Source organism: Xyrauchen texanus, chromosome 22 (genome assembly GCF_025860055.1).
Source record: "Xyrauchen texanus isolate HMW12.3.18 chromosome 22, RBS_HiC_50CHRs, whole genome shotgun sequence".
NCBI classification, from domain to species: Eukaryota; Metazoa; Chordata; class Actinopteri; order Cypriniformes; family Catostomidae; genus Xyrauchen; species Xyrauchen texanus.
Window position 1 is genome coordinate 17,822,342 of NC_068297.1, and position 18,715 is coordinate 17,841,056.

General features: G+C 38.5%; 1 protein-coding gene across 1 annotated transcript in view; it reads left to right on the plus strand.

Moving 5' to 3' along the window:
* Positions 1 to 18,715, plus strand: part of nrde2 (NRDE-2, necessary for RNA interference, domain containing) — a 39,810-nt gene that overhangs the window by 10,577 nt on the left and 10,518 nt on the right. The window contains exons 5-10 of the mRNA XM_052153049.1: positions 558 to 1,026; positions 6,221 to 6,629; positions 12,594 to 12,727; positions 15,056 to 15,179; positions 16,308 to 16,480; positions 18,254 to 18,646. Coding sequence (XP_052009009.1) covers positions 558 to 1,026; positions 6,221 to 6,629; positions 12,594 to 12,727; positions 15,056 to 15,179; positions 16,308 to 16,480; positions 18,254 to 18,646 — 1,702 coding nt within the window. The remainder of the gene's footprint in view (positions 1 to 557; positions 1,027 to 6,220; positions 6,630 to 12,593; positions 12,728 to 15,055; positions 15,180 to 16,307; positions 16,481 to 18,253; positions 18,647 to 18,715) is intronic.

Genomic DNA, 18,715 nt, shown 5'->3' on the forward strand with positions numbered 1-18,715 from the left:
GAGCTCATTTGGAGGAAAATCTGCAGAATTCTGTGTAATGGATTTCAAAAGGATAAAACTTGTTAAAGCTGAGAGTATTACTTTCTCTGGTAGCCGAAAGCATAATCAAATTAGTCAAATTATTTAATAATAAATACACAAAAGGCAGAACATTTATAGCACTTTGTGAATTACAGTTATTACGATTCTGCGTCATGTACGCAACCTGCTTGTTGCTATGTGACATGGTCACAAACCTTTCATTAGTGACTATTGTATCCTTCAGTTGCCTCTGCTTTGATGTCAAAGGCACCTGACAGGGGGAAATAAGTCAATTTCTCAATTTTAGGAGCCCTAGAAAATTAAATCTGGCACAAAAAAAAATGTTCCCCAAAAATATTTTAGATTTATATATTGCTTGCAAAAAGTATTTTGTTTTGAATGGCAGCAATAGACCACTTGGTATGGGCCTTCTTGTGACCCAAGACCAGTAGCATTATCAGATAGTCCTCCACCAACTGAAACCCTTCACTTTTTCAGTGTCAGTGGTTCTTATGTTCCCTTCTTCCCTTCTACAGATACAAGAGGAAGGGAAGCTCATGCCTCGGGTTGAATTTAAAGTCACAGGCCCTGAGCTGGGTCGACGGGGGCGCAGATAAGAAGCGAGCAGTCAAGAAACCTGTACGCTATTTCTCCTCTTCAACCCGTCAGCTGCTCCGTTCAGATGGCCTTCCGGCTTTGCCTGCAATCTCTAGGGGCACTGCTACCAACTCTGATTCCTACATCCAGCTCCCAGCCTGCAATGAGGAGCAGGAAAACTCTACCCAGGCACCTGTATCATGGGTTAATCCGCTGGGCATCTATGACCCTGGAACATCTCTTTACCTGGAGGGCAAGGGTCAGCCAGAGGTAAAGGGAGATCAGGATTGTGTGACGGCCCAGGGAAGCAGCAGCACCCTTCTGAGTGCACGTGTGGAGGAATTTAACAGGAAGCTGCGGGAGAATCCTACAGATATACAAATGTGGTTGGAGTTTGTACGCTTTCAGGTACATTTTATTCATTTAGCAGACAATTTAATTAATGTTCCCACAGTCATGGAAAATCTGGAAATGTGAGGGACCCAGAATTGCAGAAACATACAAAAGTATGATCTTATAGAGAGATCTAGGTGAGACACTGTGAGACACCAAAACATGAATGAAGAACTTTTTTTTTAAGGAGTGAGAGAGGAAGAGAGTGAGTGCATTAATAGGATGAGATCTTTAGGTATTTTTTAAAAGAGGTATTCAGAAGTTTTGATGGATCATTCCACCATTAAAGGAATATACCGGGTTCATTACAAATTGAGCTCAATTTGTGGCATAATGTGGCATAATGCTGATTACCACAAACATTTATGTTGACTCGTCAAAATACAAAAATGTATTTAAAAAAAAAAAGCACAATCAAGGTCATGTAACTGTTTATATTACCTAGCCCTATTACAATGTACGTGCGGTTAGCAGTCGGAACCAGCAACTATTTTCATTTTCAACAAACATATTTATTCTACCATAAATTATACAAGATAATTCCTCTGGATCACTCAAAAGAAACTTGAGAAAGGCCAGCACATGTAACTATGGAAACCTCACACTATTATCTTCATAACCATTACTAGAGATCTTTTAGCCAGATGATCTAAATAAATAGCCAATGTCCATTTGGTAATACCACAGTGTGTTTTATCTGTGTTGAATGAGAGCTCTGACTGTGGGTGGGCTCAAAATACTTGTGTGGGATGCCACAGAATACGGGAGACACCGATTTTGAAACGCATAAAAATTTGTATCAATATTTTATTGAAATGACACATTTTTATTCCATTATAACATTAAAATAGAGGATCAGTCGGGTTTATTCCCCATTTATACCCTATTTTCGATGTTTTGGATAAAATGGTCAATTTCAGTCAATTTTCATCACCCTCTCTTTGGGCTTGTTTGAAATGTCAAATTCCTCGCCTTGAAAGTAGATGAGAGCAGGTTGGTGCAGGAGATCACTGGGATTGAGATTAAGTTGGAAGTAAATACTATATACATAAATGTAGATGGTCAAAGAAGATGCCACATTTTGGAAATTTTTGTTTGAAATCTATCAGTATCTTGATACGCTGGAGGGTGTAAGGAACACCAAGGCAACAAAGACTCTGTAGAGCTTTGAACTTTTAACCATCTTAGACACCCCTGCATCTACGGCTCTTGAAAATTAGAATACCCCTTTGTACATAGTTATTTATGTTTTCATTTTTCCCTTTATTTCTGTTATGTGAACTGTTATAAAAAAGCATTAAAAAATAGAGTGCAGGCTGGTGCAGTTAGGGGAGGAGTGAAACAAGAGCTGTCAAGTCAGGCATTTCTCACTTCTCTTAGTGGATTAGCCACTACAAGATCAAATGTAGATATTGCGTGATTCACGTTCAAGTGCTTTGTTGTTAGTGAAGTGGATGCAATTTAAATTCTGTTGCTTTTAAATGAAAATAAATATGATGAACAAAACACTCAATGTACCTGTTATTTAATTCCCCCTTAAGATGTGTCTTTCCATAAATCTTTAGTTGAATAAAGACACGTATTTTAGATATTTCAGAAATATGATACCAATCACATATCCCAAACAGAAATTGCACTGTGTTGGGAATATTCACATATAATTCATACACATAAAAACATGATATTAGAGATAAACAAATCAAACATTTTAAAAGGGAGCAAAACATCACAGTTTTTTTAAGCCAATGAGCCGTGTCATCGGGAAGACATTTTCCATCGTGCTTGCAGTTCGCACAGCTCAGAAAACCCACTGCGCCACCTGCCTGCTACATCTGCGGGTACCTTGCTCTGGCAGGTGTATTTTTGACAAACATGGTCATGATATCGCAGCAAGTAAGACAGATTTTTAACTGGCATGCACCAGTCTGTGATCACCGTTGATCGTTTATGTGCAGAACTTGCTCATCTCAAATGATCCTAATGAAATGCATGCTGTTTTTTTCAATCATTGGATCAGATCTTAAGCAAAGAACATGAAACATAAGTACTTTCATTCACATGTCGCACATTTTAAATTGTTTTTCACTATAATGTTCTAATTGAAAAATAGACTGCAGAAGATGAAAATGTAGTTTTTAAGTTTTAATATGATAGTATTTGAACATTGATGATGTTTGTGATTTATAAAACAAAGCATTTGTTTTATAGACACACTCATGGCCCAACTGTTGACCAGTGACAGTTAACAGGTTTAAAATGGGTGTGTAAGTGTGTTTTCACACTTGAGTCCTCTTTAAAGAACTAAACTCAGACCCCTTTCAGTGGACCAAAAAGTGGACAGAGTGATAAAGTATTATTAAGTGATAAATAATTATTAGGGCTATATGTTAAAGAGTACAAATAGCTCTTTGTATTAACTTATAAGATAATATAAACAGGTTTAATGCTCTCAAAATTAATAAGCAGCATAAGAACATGTTTATAGTCAATAAAACTTAATTTATTGATCTTTGGCATCAATATTATGTAATTCTATATTATTACAAATAAAAGGAATGTAACAGAATTTAATGTATTGTATTTTTGTATAAAATACTGCATTTAGAGGCAAAATTCAGCATTCAATCATGGTAGATTAGTCTTATTGAAATGGGAAATTCAAGTGAGCCTGGAGCACAATGCACGTGTAACACAGTTAAAGGATGGGCAAGGAGGAGGCGAGAACTGGCTTGTTAACATGATTCATAATTTTAATGAAAACTTAAACCAAAAGCATACACAAACACACACACGACGGACATGCCCGTAATTCTCTCTCTCTCGAACCATCGTCACCGGCCGCCTTTATCCCTCGTGCGCCTTATCAGGCCAATTGGGGACCAGGCGCGCGATATTCCGACCCGGCCCCACCCCCCTCCGCTCCACAGCATGTTATTAGCGAACCGAACCAAAGGCTGCAAGCAAACCGTACTCCGACCACCTCCCGAGATGGTCTCGGCTTGGTTCGCTTTTAATGTGTCTTTTGGTGTGTTCACATATGTGCCAAAAATTCCTCTAACTGAGCTCAGACCCCTGAACTGGAGAAACCATTGTGAAAACACCCTAAGACTGCCTCTGTAGCACCCCATTTTCACATACAGTCACCAAAATTGGTACAAATATAATTCTCGTCAAGCCATACATCTTTCAGTATTATAGTCATTAGGTCCACCCAATAGGATGTCGGCCATTTTGTATTCTTTTAATATTGCAGTCTTTGAACTTTTAAATACTCCTCCTAGGGAATTCGAATGACTGGCACTAAATTTGTGCAACATAATGCTAAGATATTGTAGATGCTAAATTGCAAACTGATTTTTTTATTTAAAAAATTGTTGCCATGGCGAAGCAAAACATTTATGGCAAAAGTGGGAAACAGGAAGTGCCTTATATTTTCTGTGTGGATTGTGTGATTTTGATGAAAATGCAGCTGTATGTTTGGTAATGAGGGTTGATCACATGGATGTGGTGGCTATTAAGCAGGGATGCACCGATTCCAATTTGCTCTTCCGAATCTGAAATCTCAGTATCGGCCTATACAGTTACCAAGCCGATACCAGTGTTGTTTTTTGCATAATCCGTTTAGAATATCTTTACATATTAAAGAGCACACCCAATTAGTTCCACACAATAATGTAAAGTAACAACACATTATTTCAATATAAATGTATAGCTTATTAAGAAACACTTTATTATTAACTTGTATACTGGATAATGTTGCAGGAAAATTACCAGATTCCAGTCTTCAGTAGAAAAGAAACCAGTGTTTTATTTTTGCCTTTTTTTAACAAAAAATGTCAACTTGCATTTGGACTTTTTTGGATTCAGATCTCTTTTTTTGTTCAATTTAGTTGTAAGACAGCAGTCCACTTTTCATTCACACAGTTATATTTTGGAACCCATTCAATTTAAATAATGTTATAAATTGCAAACAAATACTAATGATGACAATAATGATAATAATAATGAACTCTGAACTTTTAAATACTTCTAGGGGATTCATGGGACTTGTCACCACATTTAGACAACATTATGTCAAGACATTAAATATGCTAAATTGTGAACAGATTTTTTAATAGTGTTCAAAACGGCTAGGCATTAAATTAATGGTGGAACATGGGAAACATGAAGTGCCTAGTATCTTCTGTGTGCAATGTGTGATTTAGATCGAAATTGAAATGTATTTTTAATCTTCGGGGCTAATCACATGGATGTGACTATTTTGGGTCATGGTCATAGCGCCACCACCTGGCAGCAGGAAGTGTGGCTCTTATGTTTAAGAACATGTTTATAATTTTTTTTTATGTTAAAATATTTGATTAAAGTTTGGTCGGTTACAGATTGAACCACATTTTTGTCATTTTGCACATAATCATCAACTAAAAAATATTATTTTCGTTGACTAAAATGATATGCAATCATAAAAAATATGGACTAATTTTAGAGGACATTTTTGTCAAAAGACTGAAACTTTGACAAAAAAGAAACTGTAAAAAATGTAACACTGTCTAAATTGCACTAACTGAAAAATAAACGCATTGCTTTAAAAGTGCTTGCATTGTTTGGGGATATGGTATATGGTTGTATATTTAAGCTGTGAATTTTACTATTGAATACATTTGCACAAAATTTCGTCATTAAAAAAACCTTCCAAAGTTCAGATCCAAAATATTATTATAATTTTTTTTTTTATTATTTTTAATATTTGTTACTCAATTGCACCACCTATTGGTGAAGCTTAGAAGCAGCAAGTGAAGATTGTGCATTGGCACTCTACTACTTTTTCTGCAATGCCAGGATGTACAAGTTTGAATTTTAGGCGTATTTGCAACGTTAAATATAACAGACCGAATATTACCTGTCAAACATTGAAGACATTTTGGAAGTCAGAATTTTGGAAGTCAGTATTCATCACTGAATTTTTAATTATGAAATTTTGTGTGAAATATTTTCAATTAAAATATTCACAACTTAAATATATATGCATACAACATTGCATCCCCCAAAAATGCAAGCACTGTTAATGCAATTTAATGGTTATTTTTCATTTAGTGCAATTCAGTTGTTGAAAGCCCTCGTTAGTTGAATGTTGGTCTATGAAGATGGTACATGTTTTATTGTTTCCTTTCTGTAATATCCTGCCTCTTTCTCTCTCTTTCTTTCTGATCAGGATGAGCTGGCTTTTGGTTCCGGGTCTTTCTCTGCAGCCAAAGACAGCGATGGTGACATGAGAAAGATGTCTCTTCGTGCTGTGCTGGAGAAGAAGTTGTCCATTGTGGACAAGGCAGTGGAGAGCAACCCTGGCAACGTGGACCTGAAACTAGAGAAACTCCGCCTGTGCAAAGAACTTTGGGAGCCTGCAGTCCTGCTGAAAGAGTGGAAGAAACTAGTCTTCGTACACCCAAACAGCGCCCCCTTATGGAGGAAATATCTCCTCTTCACACAGAGTCATTTCAGCACTTTCTCAGTGTCAAAGGTCAACAGTGTATTCGGAAAGTGTCTGAGCACGCTCAGTGCAGTTCAGGATGGCAGTATGGTGTCTCACTCTCCACTGCCAGGCACAAAGGAAGATATTTTGGGTAAAATTATTTTTTATACTTGTTGAATGTACGCAACAAATGGTTAGCATATTTAGAGTTTGTGGATGTTCATTCTGACTGTGGTAGGTACTATTAAGATATTTAAAGACCCTATGAAATCACTTTTTTGTGACATATTTCCTATTGAAACGGGAAATTTGTGTGGGACATTTTGAAGGACTCATCCCTTTTGCTTTTTTTACTTTATAGCTAATAGGCTTTAGTTACATTACAGCCATGAACAATGATTTGCTACTTGCTAGTCAGTGATTAGCTCAGTGGTAAAGATGCTGGCTACCACCCCTGGAGTTCACTAGTTTGAATCCCAGGGCGTGCTGAGTGACTCCAGCCGGGTCTCCTAAGCAACCAAATTGGCCTGGTTGCTAGGGATGGTAGAGTCTCAAGGGGAAACCTCCGTGATCGCTATAATGTGGTTCGCTCTCGGTGGGGCGTGTGGTGAGTTCTCTGTAGATGCCGCGGTCGATGGCGTGAAGCCTTGTGATAAGATGCGCGGGTTGACTGTCTCGGATGCAGATGCAGCTGAGATTCGTCCTCCGCCACCCGGATTGAGGCGAGTCACTACACCACCACGAGGACTTAAAAGCACATTGGGAATTGGGCATTCCAAAATGGGAGAAAAAGGGGAGAAAATCCCCCCCAAAAAAACATCTGTGTAGTGCAAGATAAGTCATTAATATGTTTGGTCCATTGACCTGGAAGAGTTTGACTGTACAGTCAAACTGACTGTATAAATGCAATTTTAAATTAATCTCTTATTATATTATCTTCTGATTGCGGTTATTTGAGATTACCATGACTATTGTGCATTTCAAATTCCAATCACATTTTAATGTCCAAATAATTAATTTTAAATGAATATAAAGGCTAAATGATGGCGCTTTGTCATTCAGTTGAACTCTGAGCGTTACAGAGCCGCACTGCTGATGTCAACCAGATCAGCTCCTGTCCAGAAGAGAGCGCAAACCGCTTCTCAATTGCTCTAATGCACATGCCGTCAGCAGAGGTTTGTGCCAAATTCCCCCAAAAAATATAAACATACAAATATAAACTGATAGTGAACGTGAAGCACTGCAGCTTGACTTAAAGAGCAACATGCAGGTTGGACACCCCTATATAGCATAGTGTATGTTGATGATAAAACAACTAGATTTTCTGAACTGGAGTAATATATATTTAGCCATTAACAATATTTTGAGATAAATTGTGATAAAATAACTTCCGCGTCTATAGAGCACTAACCGGAAGTGACGATGGCCAAGGGAGTCTGGTCAAGTTCAAGCTCAGGTTACAATGAATGCGAAACAAGAAACCGAGTTCTCCGGTGTGGACGAACATGCCTATGATGGCCCACAGGCCTATAATTATGAGCCTCCTAGGCGAGATAGAAGCCAGGGGGAGATCAGGGGGATACAAAATCAGACGGGAGGGCGGCAGGAGAACAGTTTGAATTGAAATGCGGGGGAAACGGGAGAGTTGGGCTAGCTTCCTGCCAATAGCTATAGCATTGTGCAAACTACTAAATTCATTTCAGAAGGCAGACAATTACGTTATGACAACCTGTCCTAAAGCTCAGTCTCTCTCCCTCTCTCTGTATTATTATACTAAATAAATATTAAATATTTAATATTATAAAAAATATATTATATAAAAATATTATACTATTATTATTACGAAATTACACAAATTAAGAGTTAAAATAATTAAAAGTAAGACTTACTCTGCTAAGTGCTCGTTTTCGTTGCACAGAATGTCTGCTAACGTTAGCACTTGGTCCTCCAGTCCAGCCCGCGCCAAAATCCGGTGTACACTTTGCCGGTGGACTTGATTCCATCGAGTGCACCGAGGGAACAGCATCAGTAATCAGCCTCACGTGGTCCTTACTCCGAAATCCCATTCGAGACTCCAACAAATCTCCAGGTCGATAATTCTCCGGGTGAAATGTGCGCCACAAGCGACCGAGTGTGTGGTAACAGACGCGGCAGTGAAGTCTGCTCTCTTCACCTGCACAAAACGCACCCAAGACCGAAAAGCCTTGTTTTTCCTAGAAGGAAAATGATGGACACGATGTCCTGACAGGCTGGAATTCGTGCAACCAGCACAAACACAATAATTTACCATTATGGCTTCTCTAAAACTCGATCTAAAACTTTCTGTCTCTCACTACTGCTCTAACTACATCAACACCCAACAATGAGAGAGCTGACTGCGAGCTCTTTTATTTGCCTCGCCCTACGTCATATGACGCGTTGCTATAGCGGGAAAGGCGTATTCCAGAGCCTAGCACATTTTCACCAAAATCTCTACATCAAATGAGATTTCATTAGTAATTTCTACATATGTGTTTTTAAAAGACCTCTGCAGACAATATAAAGTATTAATTCAGTTATAAATTCAACCTGCATGTTGCTCTTTAAATGATTGTGTAATGGCAAATGTTTCTGGTCATTGTGAGTTCATACATGCAGCGTTAATGACACCCAGTCATTCCACTTTCTGTTGAATGATAAAATTATGAAAGCGAAATCTCAAAGGTTTTGCTTCATTAGATTTAAGGGTTCGTGGGTTTAATCAAAGAGCATTAAAATAATGTGTGAAAGTGAAGCAATTAGGACAGATATTTTGTAATATTGCATAATATAATACATTTATTGTTTAAAAAAAAATATATAATATTCAACAGTTAGTTCCGTTCCTCGAATCTGATTGGACGAGAGATGTTCCATGAGCACTGATGTCTCAGAACATCAGCACTCGAACGCTTCACTGCTTGTGTTTGTGCCATTCTGAAGTAAAGAGTAAGAGCAGTGCAGATGTATAAGTACTAGATGTATCTCATTACATACATAATTTGTGATATTGCAGATTTTATTCAGCATGTGGTGACAAAGTAATTTTTGTGTGTAAATGAGCCGGCTGAGGTAACATGCATTTAGTCAGCGGCAGCACTGTCAGTTAGTAAGTCTGTCAGTATTTTCATTCATCGGCACTCTGTGTTTTCTTGGATTACTACTACACTACTAAAGCTGAGAAATAGCTTTAATCAGCTTTAAACTAACAACTTCAGCATTAAGGCTCATCACAGCTGAGAGACGCAACAAACTGATTAATTACACAAACTCAAGATGCTTAACCTCTTACCGAAGTTTCCACATTGGCGAGGATACATGTATAAATGGCAGATTCTGATCCGTTGCGTAAGAAAGTAGTTCCATGCACAAATTCATTTTTATTTTTTTTAATCGAACTCCATCTTTCCTCATTTACATTTTTTTATTTACTTGCTCATTGAACTGTTAAGCAATATCACACTCACAATCGTGCAATATGGGCCTACATCAGCACTGCTGTAATTACCTACAGCACTCTACCTGTAGCCGAATCACAGCAGTGCTGATGTAGGGCCATATTGCACTATTGCTTGTATGATATTGCTTAAATATAAAATACAGGAGTTCCAAATACAACAGTGTAAATGTAAAATTGACCATTGAGAATTTTCAAGAAGTGTTAAGAAATATTGATATATTTAAAAAAATAAAATACAAAGCATTCATAAGTTTTTAAAGCCTTAAAAGGAAATCATATATTCCTATTTTATTATATGATGGATATATCTGTAGTTAAATATGACAATTTATTTGTCAATTAATCATGAAAGCCCTAAAAGAGACAATAATTGGCATAGGCCTAAATCAGACAACGAATCGTAATAATCACAATTATTTGTATGACAATTAATCATCAGCCAAATGTTATAATCGTGACAGCCCTAGGTGGCTTCAATATTAATCAATGTTAAGGCCACAAAGCTCCAATTTTAATTTCATGTCGTACTTTGTGCTTATTTCTTTCCCTCCCCCTCATGTTGCTGTAACGGCAGTTGTGCTAAAACTGTAAAGGCATTTTGATTACATGCATAAATATTTGTAGAGATAAGCAGCTCATGTGAAATTGGTGTGTGTATTTTGGAGTGTCTCTCTGTCGTGTGTGTGTGTGTGCGTGTTTGCGTGCGTGCAAGTATTTGTGCGTGCCAGGGATCGACTGGCAGACCGCAGTAAAAGGTGATGATGTAGTGTTTTTGTGGATTGGTATGTTGTTTGTCAGCTAGTTTAGAGTGTGTATGTGGAGGTCTGTATTTAGCGAGAGTCAGTGACTCTGACAAACAGGGTAGAACACAAACATCACTGTTCTGGGCTTCCCCACACAGGGATTTGCTGACATGATCAGGCAATAAAATCTCTATGACTCCAGAACGTGTATTAACGGTCAGATTTTGAGCCAGGCCTCCGTCTGTTCTGTACTCTTTAGTGACTTCTCAATTAGCCTAATTAAACAATAAACTAAATAGATTGGATCTGTGTTCAGAATGTTTGTGTTTGGATCAGCACTCCCTGGGCCCACATTTGCTGAACTGGAGCTGAAATGTACACTCAAAACATGCAGTGATTTTACATGATGATAAGATCTATAGTAAGGTTCTGAAAGGCTTGTGTTGAAAGGGTACGGAGCCTCTTAGAGGACAGGGAAGGAATTTATTTTCTGAAATGTTTCTGTTTTGCATTCCCTCGCAATAGTTTGTTCCCTAACAAAAAGATTTGTGTTCCCTCCCAATGGCTCTATCTATCCCTTATGAAATTGAATAATTTTACTATGGTAACTATAGTTATGCTACTGTATTCATCATGGTAAGAGAAAGATTTACTATGGTTTTACTACAGTATCCATATGTTAACCATGATATTTATAGTAAAACCATATCAGCCTGTTAATGCAGGGAAACCAGAACTATGGTAATAAAAATCTACAAAAAATATACTATATAGTAACACGCTTGTTACTATATCATGCTTACTGCAGTTTTACCATGGTTAAAACTTCTGTAAGGGCATTAATTTGGTGGAAACCATAAGTTTAAAAAACATTATACTTGTAGCTTAAATTAAACATGGTGTAACAGTATGTTTTTTTTGTTTGTTTTTTGCAGAATAATTATTGTTTTATCACCACAGTTTTTGTTTTTCTGTATTATTACTATGGTTTTACTGCGAATATCATCTTTTCGAGCTTTAAACACATAGGTAATCATCCATTATGATGCCATTGCATGCTCTGGCATTTGTTGTATGATCTCATGTTTTTTTTTTTCCCCTGTATGTTTGTGATTGTTTTGATGATTAATATGTATGGTGGTGTTGTTTATGGTTTTCTATGCACCAACAGTGGAAACAAATTTCCTCTGAGGACAATAATTGATCTATCTATCTTAAAAATATGGTCACTATAGTAAAACCAAGGTTTATTTTCATTTACTCTTTTGCTAGAGGACCCCAAATAATGTTCATACAACTGAAAATTAGCATTTTGTCATAATTTACACACTGTCATGTCATTCCAAACCTGTATGACTTGATTTCTCTATTTCGAGCTGGTTTGAGTATTTCTGTAACTGCTGATCTCCTTGGATTTTTACACACAACAGTCTTTAGAATTTACTCAGAATGGTGCCAAAAAAAAAATGTAAAAAATCTTGCAAGGGGCAGTTCTGTGGATGGAAACACCTTGTTGATGAGAGAGGTCAACAGAGAATGGCTAGACTGGGTCGAACTGAATGTCTACGGTAACTCAGACAACTGCTCTGTACAATTGGGTTGAGAAGAGTAGCATCTCAGAATGCTATTCTGCGAAGAAGGTTGGCACTGTTTTGGTGGCATGATGGGGACCTACACAATATTAGTTTTAAAGTTGCGGCTGATCGGTGTATACAACAGACGTTATCTTTATGCGACTGTTTTGATTTCTTTGATTATTTATTTTTTAATCTTTTTGCTCTTAGGTTGGCACTTTATACGGATGGAGGAAATACATGAACTCCATATTGTGTAAGAAACTGATCAGAATTACAGTGAAACACTATCTTAAAGTTTGTGCTCTCTCTTCTGGCAGAGATCTTTCTTCAGCAGTGTCATTTCCTGCGGCAGGCGGGTCACACAGAGAAATCCGTGTGTCTCTTCAAAGCCCTACTGGACTTTACTTTTTTCAAGCCAGACAGTGTGAAAGACCTGCCTACCAGACAACAGGTACCTCCATACACTCAGTGTTAAAGACAAACTTGAGAGCATATGCTGACACTTCTTTAATATGTACAGTGAGGAAAATAAGTATTTGAACACCCTGCTATTTTGCAAGTTCTCCCACTTGGAAAACATGGAGGGGTCTGAAATTGTCATCATAGGTGCATGTCCACTGTGAGAGACATAATCTAAAAAAAAAATCCAGAAATCACAATGTATGATTTTTTAACTATTTATTTGTATGATACAGCTGCAAATAAGTATTTGAACACCTGTCTATCAGCTAGAATTCTGACCCTCAAAGACCTGTTAGTCTGCCTTTAAAATGTCCACCTCCACTCCATTTATTATCCTAAATTAGATGCACCTGTTTGAGGTCGATTAGCTGCATAAAGACACCTGTCCACCCCATACAATCAGTAAGAATCCAACTACTAACATGGCCAAGACCAAAGAGCTGTCCAAAGACACTAGAGACAAAATTGTACACCTCCACAAGGCTGGAAAGGGCTACGGGAAATTGCCAAGCAGCTTGGTGAAAAAAGGTCCACTGTTGGAGCAATCATTAGAAAATGGAAGAAGCTAAACATGACTGTCAATCTCCCTCGGACTGGGGCTCCATGCAAGATCTCACCTGCGTGGGGTCTCAATGATCCTAAGAAAGGTGAGAAATCAGCCCAGAACTACAGGGGAGGAGCTGGTCAATGACCTGAAAAGAGCTGGGACCACCGTTTCCAAGGTTACTGTTGGTAATACACTAAGGCGTCACGGTTTGAAATCATGCATGGCACGGAAGGTTCCCCTGCTTAAACCAGCACATGTCAAGGCCCGTCTTAAGTTTGCCAATGACCATTTGGATGATCCAGAGGAGTCATGGGAGAAAGTCATGTGGTCAGATGAGACCAAAATAGAACTTTTGGTCATAATTCCACTAACCGTGTTTGGAGGAAGAAGAATGATGAGTACCATCCCAAGAACACCATCCCTACTGTGAAGCATGGGGGTGGTAGCATCATGCTTTGGGGGTGTTTTTCTGCACATGGGACAGGGCGACTGCACTGTATTAAGGAGGATGACGGGGCCATGTATTGCGAGATTTTGGGGAACAACCTCCTTCCCTCAGTTAGAGCATTGAAGATGGGTCGATGCTGGGTCTTCCAACATGACAATGACCCGAAGCACACAGCCAGGATAACCAAGGAGTGGCTCTGTAAGAAGCATATCAAGGTTCTGGCGTGGCCTAGCCAGTCTCCAGACCTAAACCCAATAGAAAATCTTTGGAGGGAGCTCAAACTCCGTGTTTCTCAGCGACAGCCCAGAAACCTGACTGATCTAGAGAAGATCTGTGTGGAGGAGTGGGCCAAAATCCCTCCTGCAGTGTGTGCAAACCTGGTGAAAAACTACAGGAAACGTTTAATTGCAAACAAAGGCTACTGTACCAAATATTAACATTGATTTTCTCAGGTGTTCAAATACTTATTTGCGGCTGTATCATACAAATAAATAGTTAAAAAATCATACATTGTGATTTCTGGATTTTTTTTTTAGATTATGTCTCTCACAGTGGACATGCACCTACGATGACAATTTCAGACCCCTCCATGATTTCCAAGTGGGAGAACTTGCAAAATAGCAGGGTGTTCAAATACTTATTTTCCTCACTGTAGATTCTGTAAAGCATAAAAATAGTTAAATAATGTCATTGTTTCATGGACTGTACACAGAAAAATAGCTTACATTTTCAATGAAATTCTAACTCTGTATTTCCACATGATGCCATTAAAGCATAAACATGGAATATATTGTACAAATATAATACCTTTTTAAAATTTATATTGAACACTGAATGCTGTCTGTCCAAGACAAGTTCAACATGAACTTTTGATAAATTTGGAATCTTGTTTTGTTGGCCACTTTAGTCTTTCAATTTCGTTGGATTTGTTTTCTAAAGCTGCTTGTGCTATTATTAATACATCTCAGTCCTCAACCCCTACATAGTGCCTCATCACTGCTGCATTAGTCATCCAGTCAGCATTTGATTGGCTGGTTGTTCCCGCTCTCTTCACGTGATTGGTTCTCAGTGCTGGTTGGGTTCAGTGCTCAAGTGAGAGGTAGTTTTGGCACTCAGTTAATTGTTGAGTGTTCACTTAAAATTAAATGAGACTTAACCATTCAGCTGAGTACTCACTTTACAGAACCAAGAGCTGCTACTGCCTCCTATAAATGGATTGTGCATTTGCTTTGTCTCTGCCTTGACTAGCATGCTGTTGTGTTACAACCTGTTCAGTGTTCTAGGGGATTCAAGGAACTTTATATTTGTTTGTGTGTGTTCAGGTGGAATTCTTTGAGCCGTTTTGGGACAGTGGAGAACCCAGGATCGGGGAAAGGGGGGCACGGGGTTGGAGGTCTTGGATGCTACAGCAAGAGAGAGGAGGATGGGTGGTTCCTCCTGAGCCAGGTGCTCAAACCACACACACACACACACACACACACACACACACACACACACACACACACACACACACACACACACATATCATCTGCAGATGCTGGAATGCACTAGTGTCTTCTCTTGCTTGTTTGTGCAATGGGTACAAAAGTATGTTGGTGTTTGGCTTTTTTCATACCTTTTCCTACTCCTACTAATTTGCATGTACATGGGTTACAGGGAATGCTTGTCATGTCATGGATTAAAGAAATCAGACCAGTCTGGCCATTCTCTGTTGACCTCTCTCATGAACAAGGCATTTCTATCCAAAGAACTGCCCCTCACTGGGTGTTTTCATCATCCATGCAATTATCTAATTAGCCAAATGTATGCAGCAGTGCATAAAATCATGCAGATACTGGTCAGGAGCTTCAGTTAATGCTCACATCAACCGGTTTGAATATTTCTGTAACTGCTGATCTTCTTGCACAACAGTATCTAGAATTGACTTTGAATAGTACCAAAAACATCCAGTGAGAGACAGTTTTGTGGATGAAAATGCCTGGTTTATGATAGAATTCAATGGAAAATGGCCGGACTGGTTCGAACTGACAAAGTCTACGGTAACTCAGATAACTGCTCTGTGCAAATGCGGTGAGAAGAATAGCATCTCAGAATGCTACTCAGAGATGCGGGTTGGCACTCTTTTGGCAGCACGAGGGGGGACCTACACAATATTAGGCAGGTGGTTTTAATGTTGTGGCTGATCTGTTTATACTAATAAATATTTTAAATAAACAGTTATGTTTATTAACATTAGTTAATGCACTATGAACTAACGTGATCTAACAATGAACAATGTATTTTTGTTAGCTAACATTAATAAAGATTAATAAATGCTGTAAAAATATATAGTTCATTATTAGTTCATGATATATAATGCAAAAAAATATTTTAACAAATTTAACCTTATTGTAAAGTGTTACCAAAAAAACCTTCAAAACAGATTCAGACAGAGTCATAAAAATAAAAGCAAACACAATTTTTTTCAGGACACCTATTGCTATACAGCAAAAACTTCCATCACTCTCCCTACATGAAGGTTTTTAATGAATCTGTGTGCTAACATTATTGTGAACTCTGTAAACCCTGCCACAGATGATGATGATGATGAAGAACAGGAGGACTCTGAGATCAAAGACAAGACCTGGCCCAAGTGGAAGATCTGGCTAGATGTGGAGGCGTCCCGTGAGGCTAACCACTGGTTGCCATGGAGACCAGATAAAACCAAGGGCCAATCAGAAGAGGACTGCGAGGACCCAGACAGGCAGGTAAGGTGTTTGTTGTTATTGAGCTGTAGCTATGGTAGACCAAGGTCATGGGTTCGATTTCCAGAGAACACGTATACATAAAATGCATACAGTTGAGGTCAGAAGTTGACATACATTTAGGTTGAAGTCATTAAAATTAATTTTTTAACCACTCTACACATTTAATTTTAGCAAACCATAGTTTTGGCAAGTCGTTTAGGACATCTACTTTGTGCATGACACAAATATTTTTTCCAACAATTGTTTACAGACAGATTGTTTAACTTTTATAATACTATATCACAATTCCAGTGGGTCTAGAAAAGAACTGTGCCTTTAAGCAGCTTGGGAAATTCCAGAAAATTATGTCAAGCCTTTAAACAATTAGCCAATTAGCTTCTGATAGGAGGTGTACTGAATTGGAGGTGTACCTGTGGATGTATTTAAAGGCCTACCTTCAAACTTGGTGCCTCTTTGCTTGACATCATGGGAGAATCAAAAGAAATCAACCAAGACCTCAGAAGAAAAATTGTGGACCTCCACAAGTCTGGTTCATCCTTGGGAGCAATTTCCAAATGCCTGAATAATACGATACAATAATACATGAGAATAAACACCATGGGACCACGCAGCCATCATACCACTCAGGAAGGAGACGCATTCTGTCTCCTAGAGATTAACGTAGTTTGGTTCGAAAAGTGGAAAACAATCCCAGAACAACAGTTAAAGTCCTTGTGAAGATGTTGGAGGAAACCGGTAGACCAGTATCTATATCCACAGTAAAAACGAGTCCTATATTGACATAACCTGAAAGGCTGCTCAGCAAGGAAGAAGCCACTGCTCCAAATCCACCATAAAAAAGACTGACTACAGTTTGCAAGTGGACATGGGGACAAAGATCTTACTTTTTAGAGAAATGTCCTCTAGTCTGATGAATTAAAATTTTAACTGTTTGGCAATAATGACCATTGTTATGTTTGGAGGAAAAGGGTGAAGCTTGCAAGCTGAAGAACACCATCCCAACCATGAAGCTTGGGGGTTCTTTGCTTCAAGAAGGACTGGTGCACATCACAAAATAAATGGCATCATGAGGAAGTAAAATGATGTGGATATGTTGAAGCAACATCTCAAAATATCAGTCAGCAAGTCTTCCAAATGGACAATGACCCCAAGCATACCTCCAAAGTTGTGGCAAAATGGCTTAAGGACAACAAAGTCAAGGTATTGGAGTGGCCATCACAAAGACTTGACCTCAATCCAGCTGAAAAAGTGGCCAAAATTCCAGCAACCTATTGTGAGATGCTTGTGGAAGCTACCCAAAATGTTTGACCCAAGTTAAACAATTTAAAGGCAATGCTACCAAATACTAACAAAGTGTGTGTATACTTCTGACCCCATCATGCAATGAGCTAAATAAAAGCTAAAATAAATAATTCTCCCTACTATTATTCAGAAATTTCACATTCTTAAAATAAAGTAGTGAATCCTAACTGACCTATGACATGGAATATTTTCTACGATTAAATGCCAAGAATTTAAATGTATTTGGCTAAGGTGTATGTAAACATCTGACTTCAACTGTACAAAATGTATAACTTGAATGCACTGTAAGTTGCTTTGGATAAATCTGTTTGCTAAATGTCTAAATGTAGATAAAATCTGTTGACAGCATCACATTTTAATGAATGACAACCATTTTAATTGTGCAGAAATCTGTTGGTACAAATTCTGTGTGGGCCAGCTGATGAGTGCAAGATGAGCACTTTTAAACTGAGCTATGCTCTGTCTTTGCAGGTTTTGTTTGATGACATCAGCCCATCTATGATCCGTGTGGACAGGCCAGATCTTCAGCTGAAGTTGATCCTGTCATTCCTGCAGTTCCTGGGTCTGCCTGGACCTTCTTGCAGGTTCTCTACACATTCCACCTCAAACTTGCTTCTGGATGATCTCTCCTTCCTTGAAGAAGGCCCTGACCCAGAGCGACCTCTGACCTCTTATGACCTCCCGACGGCTGGGATCTGTGCGGTGGGTCATATGACGTTTCTGAGTGACCGCAGGAAACAGGCAGGGTTGTGTAAGGCAGGTGAAGAGTTTCTGCGGAATGTTCTGGAGCAAATTGTCCCACTCGTCTCAGTGCAGGATCGAGCTGTCATTGCACTCTGCTGGCTGCAGTATGAGAAACTCAAGGTCTGTGTGACAAAGGGAAATTTTTTCTGTATTCATTTATATTTCTTGATTTCCTGTACAATTAGGGTT